Source organism: Lipotes vexillifer, unplaced genomic scaffold (genome assembly GCF_000442215.2).
Source record: "Lipotes vexillifer unplaced genomic scaffold, Lipotes_vexillifer_v1.1 scaffold102, whole genome shotgun sequence".
Classification (NCBI taxonomy): Eukaryota; Metazoa; Chordata; class Mammalia; order Artiodactyla; family Lipotidae; genus Lipotes; species Lipotes vexillifer.
Window position 1 is genome coordinate 3,404,176 of NW_006786541.1, and position 15,407 is coordinate 3,419,582.

At 43.9% G+C, this 15,407-nt stretch overlaps 1 protein-coding gene and 1 non-coding gene across 2 annotated transcripts; one reads left to right on the top strand and one right to left on the bottom strand.

Annotated features, from left to right (window-relative positions):
* Window positions 1-1,211: 1,211 nt before the first annotated feature.
* Window positions 1,212-3,492, bottom strand: GCNT3 (glucosaminyl (N-acetyl) transferase 3, mucin type). Its single transcript, XM_007458888.1, has one exon. The coding sequence runs from the start codon at window positions 2,982-2,984 to the stop codon at window positions 1,662-1,664; it is 1,323 nt and encodes a 440-aa protein (XP_007458950.1). The 5' UTR covers window positions 2,985-3,492; the 3' UTR covers window positions 1,212-1,661.
* Window positions 3,493-14,556: 11,064 nt separating this feature from the next.
* On the top strand, window positions 14,557-14,629 carry TRNAG-UCC (transfer RNA glycine (anticodon UCC)). The gene has a single exon. It is a non-coding gene; the product is annotated as a tRNA-Gly (tRNA).
* Window positions 14,630-15,407: the final 778 nt, after the last annotated feature.

Consider the following 15,407-nt stretch of genomic DNA (forward strand, 5'->3'; position numbering starts at 1 on the left):
GGCTCATCTGTGGAGCATCCAGCTATTCATTAGTCATCCCCATGATGGGGCTGAGAGCAAAGTGAAGAGGACTCAGTGTGACAGTGCAGGTAAGTTGGTGGTGGCAATGCCCATGACCAAAGGAGTACAACCTTACAAAAAGCAATCACTAACTTAGAAAATACACTGTATCAGACACAGCGACAGCTATGTCAGAGTACATGGGTTGCAGGGAAAGTTGGTTGTGAGAGAACACTTGATTAACTGAATCAAGATCAGAAAAGAAGAAACACACTAATGACATCACGACATATTAATGGGAACATCATTCAAATTATACAAATTAACTGATATGTAGATCACTTTTGCAGAGCAGATTGTATGCAGAAGACCAGCTCTACCATATACAAGATATGCTTATCTGTTTATGAGGTATCCTTTTCCCATCACAGAAGAATGTAACAGCTAATTGCCTTCCGATTACCTGACAGTTATCTCTGGAGCTTTAGAAAGGAAACTGTTTCACCAGGTAACATTTGTTAGGCAGGCGGATGCAAGTGTGGTCCAGAGAACACATGTACACACACACACACACACACACACACACACACACACACACACACACACAAACTGTCTCCCCACACGGAAATGTATAAGCCACAGAACTATGAACAGTGACACAGTGACCATTCCATTCACATACTTAAATAAGAGTTTTGACTCAAGACGCATAAAGATAGAATAACCAGACCTAGTTTATTCTTGTTATCTAACATAATTATTAATACTACAGCACCCACCCACCCCCAAGTAAAATGTGTTCCAGTTTTGACAATAAATTATACGGTGACCTTACTTAATGGCAACTACCATCTTTCTCATGGAACGTTAAGCTTTGGTTGTGAAGCTTGCAAAATTAGTGCTGTAATTTTCCCATGAGGATATGGATGGTCATATTGGTTAAATCACCCTGCCTTTTCTCTTACAGAAAAGTCATGAATCTGGCGATGTTAACAAAATGAGGAGGGCTTTCAATAATGCAAGAATCAGCTGTGTTCCTCTATATTCTTTTGAATCTGCCATTTATACAGCTTGCCATGATCATCCCGGAACAATGGGGATTCTCTTGCTAGCCACCAGGGATTTTAAATGTCACCAATAGTTATGAGAAAACGTCTCAGAGTTTTACCTTATCTCTGGCTTACTAGGCAAAAAGTAGAGTCAGGGATTTGAATCAGAAGCTATTTATTTTTAAGTTAATAGTACAAAATACAAGGCCTTTTGTCCCTCAAAGTCCCCTCCCTACTACCAAGCCTAGAATTATTAGGAATGGCATCTCCAAAGAGTGAAAAAGCCAATACCAAAAATTGAACTAAAATCCAGGGTCTCCTGCCACACTTCCCTCCCTTATTCATCCAAAGAGCTGGCTCTTATTCCCAACTCGGTGGGAAAGTCAGTGGAGAAGCTATTGGAAGTGAGGTGAGTGACACAACAGTGTTCACCCAGGGCAGCAATTTGCAAGGCAACAAATCTACTCATCACATTCCAAGAGCAGCCCCCTGACCCAGGGAGATGCCACGGATTCCAGAGGCCTGGTCTCCCACCCCACACTGTCCCAGCATGTTCTGGGCACGTTTGTACATGTTCCTGCCCCTTGGGTAGCAATCCTCTCACGGTGTATCTCAGAGTTCAGTCCCATAGATGGCCTTATAACGTAAATACTCTTCTAAGCACTGCAGAACATTATCATCCACCTTTGGGTCGAACTTGTTCGCCAAGAGGTGATGATTCTGAAGAATCCAGTGCAGGTCCCCAGCCCCATAAATGCAGACAGCCCGCTGGTGGATTCCAGAGCAAGGTGCATAAGATGCCCCCATACTGATGTCTCCCTCATGGAACTGCCATTTGACCAGCCTGGCAATGGTGTACATGTCTGAGATGTGAAACTTGGGGTGGTAGGGGACAGAGCCGGGCATCCACGGTGCACGCTGAAGGGTGGCCCAGAGGTGTTCATCGGGGCTATAGGTGTCTTTTGCCCATTCGATCAGTCGTTGGGATTTGGGGTTCTCTAAGACATGTTGGACAAAGGCTCGAGAAGCCACAAAATAGGCATTCCCTGTGAACACAGGTAAGTTATCAGGGGGAGGGTCCTTCATCTTGCTGGTTAGGTGCAATGTGTCTGTCACCTCATAGTGGTATCTCCAGCGAGACTTTTTGTACTCAGTAGGTATCTCGGACTCCATACTGTTCTTCCCATTCAACATCTTGAGGGCCAGGACCATCTCAGCATTGGTCTTTATAGGAAAATCTGTCCCACATGTATTCAGTAAGTATTTCCATGGCACCGAGCTCTGGAGCAAGTCTTCCATACAGTTCAGGTCAGCCTGCACCCTGGACCAGGAGGCGTAAACCACCCGGACCAACTTACTGGCCATGAAGACATTTGGGAAGCAGGAAATAATGGCCCTGACTGCCTCTTTGAAAGTTTCTGGGGACTTCTCATCCACATGGACGCAGTATATGTTCTGAGGGGCATACACAGCTCGCAGCAGCCGTTCAAAATTTTCAATCTTCTCATGGACCACCATAGAGTATGCGATGGGGAAGTCTAACTCTTCTTTGCTCAGTGGGAACTGTATGAACTTCCTTTGGGACTTAAACTGCTCACAATCTCTGGTCATGTTGTGGTAATCGGTGTCTGTGAAAGGCTCCCGCTTCTTCTTGACCTCCAGATTGTCCAGGAGAGCCTTGACCACTGCTTCCTGGTCCCCTCGGGTGACCCCAGAACAGTTGATGGATCTCTTTGCTGGCAGCTTCAGGGACTTGTACAAGATGTCCCTACAGCGCTGGCTTCGAAAGTCCCTGGATTCCAGATCCAGGGAATCTATGTCACATTTTAACCTGAGAGAAAGTCTCAGAGCAACAACGGCCAGCAGCATATAGCAGCCCAGGGCCCACAGGTGATGCCCCCTGCAGAGTTTCTTCTTCCACCCAATCATCTTCATGGAATGGGAGATCGATAGAGTTCGGGCACAGGGAAGGAGGAGGATGAAATCCTTGGACAGAACAAAATGCCTTCAGTTACAAACTAACCTGGAACATGCTCAAGGAACATCAAGTGCAACTCCAAAGTGATGGCAAAAATAGGTTTCTTCTCTAGACAACTATCCTCGGTCAAGTCCTGCCTAGGATCTTCATACACCCAGCTCACTGATGGAGGTCTATAGCCTGACACTACAGACCAGCTGATCATGCTGGCATTGGAATCAGGATCTGGGTGATTCCTCCACCTCAGGAGAGACAAAGGGAAGCAGAGCTGAGTATCTGTTGCTGTAGAGGTGTAATTAATAAGAGGCACCCCCCACCCCTCATTTTTCCTTCTTCCCCCCAAGCCTCACCACCCTGTTTCTAACATAGCTCTTAACTGGGGGATAGAATTTCTGATCGGTCTAGAGAGAAAATCCATGAAATTCAAACTCTCAGCTTCAGTTCTAGAAATGTCCTTTTAAAAGATAAAGTAGGGCTTCCCTGGTGGCGCAGTGGTTGAGAGTCCGCCTGCCGATGCAGGGGACGCGGGTTCGTGCCCCGGTCCGGGAGGATCCCACGTGCCGCGGAGCGGCTGGGCCCGTGAGCCATGGCCGCTGAGCCTGCGCGTCCGGAGCCTGTGCTCCGCAACGGGAGAGACCACAACAGTGAGTAGGCCCGCGCACCGCAAAAAAAAAAAAAAGATAACACATATGGGAGACTTGACTTAAAACCTGGCATATGCAGGCCCTGGGTGAAGGTTGCTGTTAGGTAGTCTCCAGTACCAGCCCACAGAGGCCATTTTGCTCCCAGAATAGCTCAAGGAGGGTACAAATAGTGTTCTTTAATTCTGGATCAAGGAAAAGTATTGATGCTGGTGATGTGGGTAGATCAGGGAAGAGACCTGGAATTGTCCCCTTCTCTGTGCTCTGGAAAGAGCCTCAGTTTAAGTGGTCAGTGTTAGCAGTGCAGAGGGGAGAGGTGAGCTGCAGCTGACCCCAGGGAAGTGCAAGAGAGGAAACAGAATAGCTGGAGAGAGGCACAGGAAGATCAGGAGCCAGGTAAGCCGCAGAGATCACAAAGCAGCAGATTCCACGCCTTAACTCCTTAAAGAGAAGGTGGAGCACTTCTCTGGCCTTAAAGAGAAGGTGGGGACCAGGCAAGTTTCAAGGTCTAGGACCCCAGACCTAAGGAATGAATCCCTTCATAAGGGTTTCTTTTAGCCCTGCTGAGGCCCAACAGAGCCAGGTGAGCCTGGGGGCAAATGTGTCCAAGGGTCCAGGATTACATGAAGATACTTACAAGTCCCAAGCACTGAAAATGATGAGGGTACTCAGCTCCCTCAGGTACTGAGAATAAAAGCAACATTAAACCCGAGAATAAGTAAAAGCCTAACACAGTCTAGAGTTCCCACAATGAGTATGCTATGGTGTCGTTTTTTTTTTTTTTTTTTGGTTGCGGGGGTTTAATTGTTGTTGAGTAAGTTTTAGGTAAAAGACAATGGCTTCTCCGAGACAAAAAGCAAAGGACTACTCCTACAGGAATAAAATCATCTTAAATGTATTGTTCTCTAGTTATTAACAGCTATCAAATCCCAGAGCAAAGTTAAAATCTAAGTATCACATTCCATGTAACGATGGATGAAAGGGCAACAACAGCTAGAGTGATCGAAATCATGACAATGATTCAACGGTCACTCTTCCTTTCAAGAGGTTAACAAATTACATGGGCATTAATGAATTGTACTTTATAATCTGGTTGCTTTCCTTTTGCTAGAATTTGTATGTCATCAAGAAAAGTAAAAGAAGCTTAAGTTATTCTGTTTGAAACACAACTCTTCCTCTTTTGTGGTACGCGGGCCTCTCACTGTTGTGGTCTCTCCCATTGCGGAGCACAGGCTCCGGACATGCAGGCTCAGCGGCCATGGCCCACGGGCCCAGCCGCCCCACGGCATGTGGGATCTTCCCGGACCGGGGCACGAACCCACGTCCCCTGCATCGGCAGGCGGACTCTCAACCACTGCACCACCGGGGAAGCCCAGGATCCGACCATTTTAAGCTGAGTTTACAAACTGGCAAATGCACCCTTTTATTTATTTCATCATGGTGGTGTTTATCTCTAGTATGTGTCCGTTTTGTCCTCTCATTAGACTACAAGCTCCTGGAAATCATATTCGTTCTCTCTCAGCACCCAGCACAGTAGGTGTTGGCAGAATTCTAAGGCTGCGCAGAAGAGAAAGGTTGCATGTGGTCGCGGAGAGCAAGGGGAGCCCCACTGACTGGCTAAGAAGAAAAGGCCATGACTCAGAGAGGCAGGAAATAGAAAGAGATAAGCAAGCCAAGTTAATGTGTTACCAGATGGGTGGAGCTGGAGTCTGAAAGAGACAAAAGGTACTGAAGAAGATGGGGTGCGGGTACTTTGAGCCCTAACCTTTTTCAATGTTCTGTATCAGTAGGCTCTTGGAGGAGATGGGCTATGATCTCTAGCCACAGAGAAGTGGTTCCGAGACTCAGTATGATCATCTTTGTCTCCAACCAGGGATGTAGGACACAGCTCAGGGTCAGCCGAGATTTGCTGGCTGGCTGGCTGGCTGGGGGCACTCTCCAGTCCCACCCAGACCTCCACTCGCTCTATGCACCCAAAGCTCTCCCTCCCCCTGGACACACTCCACCTAGAGTGAAGGAAAAAAGAGATTCAAGAAAGAAAAGAAAAGAAAAGAAAAAAACAGCCCACAGAACTCAGTAAGTACTTATTCGCTGAATGCAGAGGACACTTCTGAGAAGAGAAGACGACAATCTCCTTGGGTGAAATAATCCAGCTTGTTCCTTCCTGCTCCTCATGTTTCCAAGGTGAATCATTTGCTAAATTATAAAGGAGGCCACCTTTCCTTACTCCCCATGCCCCACCTTTGGGTGATGCTCTGATTTCTACCAAGGCCAGGGTTCCTGCTTCTCAGCACCGCAGACCGAGGGGCAGCCACGGCTAGGCTTTTTCTGTGCCACCCCCGCCCCATGAACTCATCAAAACTCATTCATCCTTGGGCTTCCCTGGTGGATCAGTGGTTGAGAGTCCACCTGCCGATGCAGGGGACGCGGGTTCGTGCCCCGGTCCGGGAAGATCCCACATGCCGCGGAGCGGCTGGGCCCGTGAGCCATGGCCGCTGAGCCTGCGCGTCCGGAGCCTGTGCTCCACAATGGGAGAGGCCACAGCAGTGAGAGGCCCGCGTACCACACACACAAAAAAACAAACCTCACTCATCCTCATTGTGGTGTCCTGATCCCAAGGGCAAAGGCCATTTCTAACTCAGCTCTGCCTCCTTAGAGCAGCTAGCATGAGAACTTCCAAGTGACAGATGCACCAGGAATGTTTCCTGAATGAACAGCTTCCCCAGGGTCCCTGAGAGGTCCTCTAAGTACTGGAGTCTTGAAACCCTGGCTTACTAATAGTTACTGGAATTGATGTATGGAGGTGCCCTCCAATTGTCCACAAAAATACAATGCCACAGAGTTGAAACCAAGTGAAATCCAAACAGCATTAATGGGATTAATTTTGTTGAGGAAACTTCCTCAGAAGTAACCTCCCAAAAATGAGATTTAGCTAAGAGATTAAGGTACCTCCTACTGAGTCATTAGAAAGTCACCTTTTAAAGGGAACTAGTAACAAATGGCATGTAACATGACGCTCTTTCATTCGTTCAGTCAGTTTAACATTGATTGAGGAAGCTGCTGAATTTTCAATGTTACAGATACCAAGTGGATTAAGACAGTCCCTACTCTCAAGGTGCTCACAGTCCTGTGTGGGAGAAATGTTTGAGCATGGATTATAATGCCATGTATGAGTGCAAAACAAGACATGTGTTGGATACAATGGAGGTTAAAACGAAAAAGGGAATGGTTAGCAATACAAGTGTGAACAAATTAGTGTAGGTCTGAATGAAACCTAGAAAAAAAAGATTAAGAATTTGTCTGGGTGCCTCTTGTACTGTCTAGGGAAGGATCTTGGCTAATGGCTACAAGAGGAACAGATATTGTGGGTTAAAGAAAATGTCCCTTTCCGGCAGCCATTTGGAAAAAGAATGTTAGATCTCTACCCCACGCTATAAACATAAATAAATTTCAGATTAAAACTAAAAAGAAAAAACAGCTCTAAAATTCCAGAAAATGTACAGAATACTTTAATGATACTAGGTTGGGAAGATATTTTTACTATCATACCAAAACCTGAAAATTATTAACAAAAAAGAAATAGATTTGACTATGAAGAAATCATAAATAAAATTACAATTAAAAGTATAAAAGGCAACTTCTGGGAAAACTCCTTAAAAGGAAGAGGCCAAGCCCTTCTTCCCTTCCTTCTTTTACTATCATGAATGCAGATGTAATGGTTGGAGCTCCAGCAGCTATCTAGCACCTGGAGGCAACAATGAGAAAGGAAGTCATGAGCTGAAAGATAGTCATACCATACAGCCACTTCACCAGTTCTAGACTGCCTACTTCTGGGTTTCATTTATATGAGAAAGAAACAAATTTCTGCCTTACACAGCCACTACTTTTTCAGGTCTCTTACATGAGTCACAAATTCTTAACCCATACAGAAGCTGTTTCCTAATTCAGGGACATTTAGAAACATAGGTATGAAAAAGGCATAGGTTTCAGGGAAGTAAAAAAAGTTAGTCTGACGCCTGCAGACTAGGAGCTCTAATTCCCGTTCTCTCTACCACCACTTCTCCCAACCCCATACCACCACCACCACTGTTTGTGTCTTATTTAAAAACACATTTCAGGAAAAAGTCTGGAAAGGAATGCACTAAAATATTAAGCACGGTATTCTGGGTTGTGTGATTGCTACTGGTTTTCCGTTTCCTTTTTTTTGTCTCATCAGTTTCTAGAATGCACAGGATTATATTTTTTTAATTTAAAAAAAAAAAGCTATTTTAGAATCATCTTAGGAGGCAAAACAAAATAATGCCTTCCACTATTTACAATAGCCAAGACATGGAAGCAACCTAAATGTCCATTGACAGAGGAATGGATAAAAAAGATGTGGTATATATTTATACAATGGAATACTACTCAGCCGTAAAGAAAGGATGAAATAATGCCATTTGCAGCAACGTGGATGGACCTAGAGATTATCATACCAAGTGAAGTCAGTCAGAAAGAGAAAGACAAATACTATATGATATCACTTATATGTGGAATCTACAATATGGTACAAGTGAACTTATTTACAAAACAGAAACAGACTCACAGACATAGAAAACAAACTTATGATTACCAAAGGGCAAATGGGGTGGGGGAGAGATAAATTGGGAGTTTGGGATTAGCAGATACAAACAACTATATATAAAATAGATAAACAACAAGGTCCTACTGTATAGCAAAGGGAACTATATTCTGTATCCTATAATAAATCATAATTTAAAAATGAAAAAAATATATATATACATATATGAATCATATTATATATATATATGTGATATATCACATATGTATATATATTGAATCACTGCTGTATACCAGAAACTAACGTAACGTTGTAAGTCAACTATTCTTCAATAAAAAAAAAAAAAAATCATGCTGTCTTTGATTGCAGAAGTCAACCATGATTTTACCTCTTTGCAGGTCTATGTGAACAGATCTAGTCTTTATTTTGGGGGGGGGGGGGGAGGGGCATGTGTATATGTATGTATGTGCATGTATTTATGTCTAACTGGATACTAATAGAAGTACCTTTTTAATGAATGTAAAACTGGAAGTTTTTAAAATGAGAGCAACTTAAACAAAGATAATTGAAATACTTGCACCACCTAATAACACTCACAAAATGCCACTTCACTTCCTCATATGATCTTTTAAAGGAAAATGACCACCATGCCAACTAATATGAAAATACAAAAATGTATTAAATGACATAACAACACACACTACATCTTAGTTCTATTTTCTTAGTCTTAAGAAACAAAATAGAAATAAGGAAACTACCGGCTCTTCATGCCATCCTTTTGGATAGCACATGAAGAAAGTATTTCTAGGGTAGGGCCCTCCCTAGGCTGTCTTAGCCCATAAGGTCCTATCATCTGTGTACACTCTGGACCCCTAGAAGGTTTCATGTGTGTGGTTATGGTCATTGCCATCTTTCAGGCATAGACCATTGAGACAACATGCTGGGCCCCAGGCAGAGAGAGTCTCCCTTCTTGGGTGGGGAGCAGATGGAAAGGTAAGGGGGGGAGTGCAGGCCTGTAGGAACCAGTGGCGTCTATGACTTCTCTCCAACCCACACCTACCAGTCAGGAAGGCAGAATGGATTCCTGAGCAACTGAGAGGCCAAAGAGACTGAACTTGGTCCTCGGTACCTCTCAAGCCCTCAAATATTGTAGTTCCGGCTCACCAGAGATGGGCTTTGTCTTTTTACCTTTCTTTTTTAAATTGAAGTCTAGTTGATTTACAATGTTGTGTTAATTTCAGGTGCACAGCACAGTGATTGGGTTTTATATATAGATGCATGTATGTGTACATATATGTATATTCCTTTTCAGATTCTTTTCCCTTATAGGTTATTACAAAATATTGCGTAACGAGCTTTGTCTCTGCCCTGACCGGCAAAGCTCGGCTGCAGCCCACATCTGGCCTGGGTATGTACCTGCTTCCCGTAGTTGGTAGTTGACGTGAGTCCATGGTGTAACGGTTGTGGAATTTAAGAACTCGAGTGAAAATTCTATCTCCCTTTATCCTTGGGAAGCTCCTGGACCCTCTCCTGGCCTCTGTTTGCTCATCCATACTAACAGGTATGCATTGGTAAACAAGTGCCATGCAAATATCACCATGGAGGAGCTCCTAGTTTGGTAGGAAGAGCAATCAACAAGCAGGCACAATAAAGTTTGGAAAGTACCGAGGGTACTCGTACCAAGTAGACATAAAGCTCTGTGGGAAAGTGGGATCCCTGGAAGACATCCTGGAGAAGGTGGCATTTAGGCTAATACTTGATGGGTAAAGAGATCAGTCAGGCAAGTAGTAGGGGTAGAGGAAACAGCCAGGCTGAAGGTCCACCTTAGTTGCCTTATCCTCAAAATCATGATACCTGTGCTCAGGGATTTCTCCTGCTTTACTTTCAGTTCCTGGAAATAACAAGGCTCAATCTCAGCTCTGGACTTTGACCCCAGCTGTTCTGTCCACCCAGAGGGAATGATCACCTCTGCCTCCTCTAGGTCTCCACTTGGCTGTGGCTTCCCCTGGGCAGCCTCCTCTGGACCTCCAAGCCTGGGTTGGAGGCCCCCCTTCCTTGCTCTCTTAACATCCTGAAACATTACCTCATCATAGTATTTCCCACACTCTATTCCCGAGAAGAGCGCCATTTGATGGGTTCACACTTAGGCAATCCCATTTCAGAGTCACTTTACTTAACCTCACTCACTGCCTCAGGTGCACAACGAAAGTTTGTGCAATTAGTGAGTGAGCAGGTGATTGAGTGGCTGAACCCTGACCCTCCCCTGAAGGGACGGAGGATCACTGAACCTATTAAGAGCTATTAATCCAGCAACCTAATTATTGACTCATGGTATCTTTTTTTTTTTTTTTTTGGCCATACGCGGGCCTCTCACTGCTGTGGCCTCTCCCGTTGCGGAGCACAGGCTCAGCGGCCATGGCTCACGGGCCCAGCCGCTCCGCGGCATGTGGGATCTTCCCGGACCGGGGCACGGACCCGTGTCCCCTGCATCGGCAGGCGGACTCTCAACCACTGCGCCACCAGGGAAACCCGACTCTTGATATCTTTGTAGGAATCTTCTAGAAGAATGCATATCAACAGCAGTCAAAATATATTATTCTAATGATGATGCAAAAAACTGGATTCTGTTTTACCTGCCCTTTTGAATCTTGCTTTTTCTCTTTACAATACACATTGAAAGTCATTCAATGTCAGTACATTTTTTATCTATGTAAATGAAGTTATTTCCAACACATTTTCAATTATAAGAACTGCTGCATTAAAAATTATAGTTTTGTACATTTGTTATTTTTATAGAATAATTTATTCTATAAAAATAACTTCTAATAATTTATTAGAAGAATAATTTCTAGGTCAAAGATTATGCAGATTTAAAATTGTTTAATTGGCACTACCCAAAAGGTTTTACCCACTTTAACCATAAAAGTACCTGTTTCCCCTCATCATCACGTGGTTTATTATCTTTCATTTTTTGTCTTTTCCACAATCAGTAGATGACAAATGATAGCCTACTATGATTTTCACCTACTTTTCTTTGATTATTAGTAAGCTTGGGCTTCTTTTCATGTTTTTGGCCATTTGCATTTCTTTTTTGGCCATGCCTTGTGGCTTGCAGGGTCTTAGTTCCCCAACCAGGGATTGAACCCAGGCCCCAGCAGTGAAACCGTCAAGTCCTAACCACTGGACCACCAGGGAATTGCCCACATTTCTTTCTAAATTTCTTTCCTGTTGATTTTTTCTAACCATTTTTCTATTGGATTGTTAATTTTTCTTATTCATTTGTGAGAGCTCTTTGAATTTATCAGTTAATTGTCCTTTGTTCTGGTTTTGGAGGTATTTCATCCCAGTGTGTTGTTTGACTTTGACTATGTTTTATGGGGTTCTTTCCAAGGCGCAACATTTGATACGTAGAAGTTTGCGGTTACTTTATGTAGTTAAATTTATCTATCTTTTCCCTTTGGCTTCCAAAATTCATATAATCCTTAGAAAGCCCAATCCCACTCCAGGGTCATACAAATGTTCACCCACACTTTCTTTTAAAAAGTGTTCTGCGATTTGTTACATTTAAACTTTGGATCCATCTGGAATATATTTTGATGTATGGAATGAAATAGTCAAGGCAATGATTATGCTAGGACCAAACAGCTACGCTTTGAAAAAAAGCTATGAACTTTTTGGCTTGGCACTTCAGGAAAAAGCCAAACACCAATGAATGGAGGGAGGAGCGGGCATGGGGACCTAAGGACACAGTGCTGGCTTGAAGGGGAGGTGTCACTACGTTCCAAAAATGCATTCAATTTTGATTATGTAAATACCAGTCAGTGATTTTGAAAAACCACACAATGCTGGCGATTTTGGAGGGGAAATCAGAACCTGGCTAAAGAAAGAGAAAGCAAACAAACTAAATCTTAGTTGGTATTACACATGGGACTTTATTACCTCTATTAGCGACTATCTAATCTTGGCTACATCCTGAGTGGCAGAGCCCAGATAGCTCAGGTGTTATTTAAATAAATATTCTTGCGGGCTCTAATCATGACCCCAATTGCAAGAAAGTGGATATGATGTGTACTGTGATCTAGGCAATCATGCAAAGATAAACAGCACGTAACACAAAGCTGACTCAGTTATAGTTGTAGGGGAAAAGTTTAAGGGACTAACTCACTTACTGGTTCCCTGTGGGAGAACCACAAAAAGGAGAGGTTAGAAGGTAGTATTCGTGGAGGAAGAGAAAAGTAGCACTGGGAGGCCAGAGGGCTGGAAGAAAGCAGAGACAGACAGTGGGAGAAAAAAAAAAACAGAATTAATTATGGGAGTGTCAGGAAAAACCAGCCACATGATCCAGTGAGTGGCAGAAGAAGGAAGACAGCCCTTTCTGTTGTAAAAGTGGGCAAGATACTAAAGCCAAAGGAAACGGGTCAGGACGGCTCTGGGAGGTGTTGATTGAAGCCAGAAAAGCTTGGATTAATTGGCACTCCCTTCTCCATGCCCATTAACGGAAATATTTTCTGCCCTGTACTTTGCAATGGAAGTGACAGGGGACCAGGTAATAGCTGGGATTTATGCACAAAGCCAGTTTCCAGAGACTGTCCCAGCACATTCAACCTGATTACTAACCTCTTCAAAATGATTCCCCTCCCTCCCTGTGTGACTTTAACTGGGTCTGTTTCCTCACTGTGTGGGAACCCTAACCCTAAACCTTAACCCTAACCCCTAACCCTGAATCTGAGAGACCAGCTTTTTCATAGCAGCACTATCTACAATATCCAAGACATGGAAACACAACCTAAATGTCCATGGACAGGTGAATTGATAAAGAAGATGTAGTACATATACACAATGGAATATTACTCAGCCATCAAAAAGAATGAAATAATCCTGTTTGCAGCAACATGGATGGACTTGGAGAATACCATACTAAGTGAAATCAGTCAGAAAGAGAAAGACAAATACCATATGATGTCACATATATGTGGAATCTAAAATACAATACAAATCAACATATCTGTGATAAAAAACAGACTCACGACATAAAGAACAGACTGTGGTTGCCAAGCGGGAAGGGGAAGGGGGTGGGGGAGGGAAGGAGTGGGAGTTTGGGATTAGCAGATGCAAACTATTGTATATAGGATGGATAAACAAGGTCCACTGCATAGCACAGGGAACTATATTCAACATCCTATGACAAACCATAATGGAAAAGAATACAAAAAAGAATATATAACTGAGTCACTTTTCTGTACACCAGACATTGACACAATATTGTAAATCAAGTATACTTCAATAAAATTTTAAAAAAGAAAAAGAAAAAAAGAAATTCTGTGTTCCTGCTGCCTGGTGTCTTTGTCCTACAAACATCATGTCAGAGCCACAGTTCAAAAATCCTTATTTGGAGGTGGATCTTACCAGGGATGGAAGGAAGGGGCAAAAGACTGGCAGCGAGGAAGCCTGTGGGGCAGATATTACAGTGGTCAGGTGGATATGATGAGGGTCCAACCAGGTGGCTGGCTGGTCGATGTGGATAGCAAGAGGAGAGGGCTGTGAGGGACAGGAAGAATGTAAAAGCACCAGAGAGAGACATTTGAGAAGGCTTGGGAACCAAATCTGAAAGCTAGGAGCCTTCTGACCCAAAGTTCACAGTGGCAACCCCAGATCGTAGGACTGCCAGGAAAACTAACCATGCTAAAGCATAACTTTCCCTAAAGTTAAAAAACCACTCTCCCCAAATATACACTGAACGTGCATCAAATGCTCAGCTCACTACTTAATGGACGCAGTAAGATGGTAAATCTGGTTCCAAGAGCATTTTGAGAAACTGGCTATTTGTACGCACTTATAAAGGAAGGTTAAAGTTTCTAGTATCAATGTACTACTGGTTAACGCCCTACAAGATAATACAAAACCATAACATTTGGAACCTCCCTTCTACTGGGGAAAAATTATTTGCTTCTCAACAGAGTAAGATCTGCAAATTGAGAAGTAACTTGACTGAGTCTGAGCCCTTAACAGCAAACAGCAAATAACAAATGTTCATTCTTCTAAATCTGTGGTTCTCAAACAGGGGCAATTTTGCCTCCCAGGGGACATTTGGCATTATCTGGAGACACTTTTGGCCACAACTCAGCCAGGAGCAGGGAGTGGAGAGAGGGGTGGCATCTAGTAAGAAGAGGCCAGTGATGCTGCTGGGCACCCCACAGCACACAGGACAAGCCCCACGCAAAGAAGTACCCTGCCCAAAAGGTCAGTAGTGTGAAGGTGAGAAGCCCTGCCCCAGATAATTAACGAGCCCACAGATAAGCCTGTTAAAGAGCGCCCTTGTGTGGGACTTCCCTGGTGGTCCAGTGGTTAGGACTCTGTGCTTCCACCGCAGCGGGCACAGGTTCGATCCCTGGTCAGGGAACTAAGATCCCGCATGCCGTGCAGCATGGCCAAAAAAAAAAAAAAAAAGAATACCTTTGTGCAAAGATATGCTGCCCCCCTCTTTTTCTTTTTTCCAAGTTCTAAATAATCTTTCTTAATGGTAATCGTCAACCATCTGCCTTTAAAGGAAAGTAGACTTCTTTTTACAAATATTTCACCTGAGTAAGTTAAAAAGGTTTCTAATTTACCTGAAGGGCATCAGAAAAATTCAGTTAAACAGCACGCCCCTTCCCAGTTACTGAGCCTTTTGTCTTATTAAGATCTTACTACAGTTGCTGTCCAAAGACTATGGGATTTTTCCAGGGAGCATGCAAAAGCCTGGAAGTTTCTTAAAAACAAGAATATCCAACCCCCCAGGAAAGCAACAACCAAAAAGATGTGCTGATATCACTGGGAGAAGTTGGCAGCAGGGCAGAAGCATAGTCACAGGGAGTAGAGCTGGGAAAAGACAGAGGCTGATGACCCCTCCGCTGACCCAGCTGGGACACATCTCCTTCCTCCCTGTTACTGCTCCAGCCCCATTGTTCCAAATCTTGGCCAACTCTACCATCTACCCAGGTATCCAGGCCAGACTTTGCAATGACGCCTTCACTTCCTCTTCTTTCCCTCCCATCTACAGGAATTCGCTCATTCAGTAAGACATTTATGGACGGAGCAATGACTGCCAGGCACCAAGTATATACAGAGCAGTGAGCACAACGGTCTTGCAGCAGATTGCCAAGGCCCTCGGATTCTTCTTTGATTAGCTCTCCATTCTC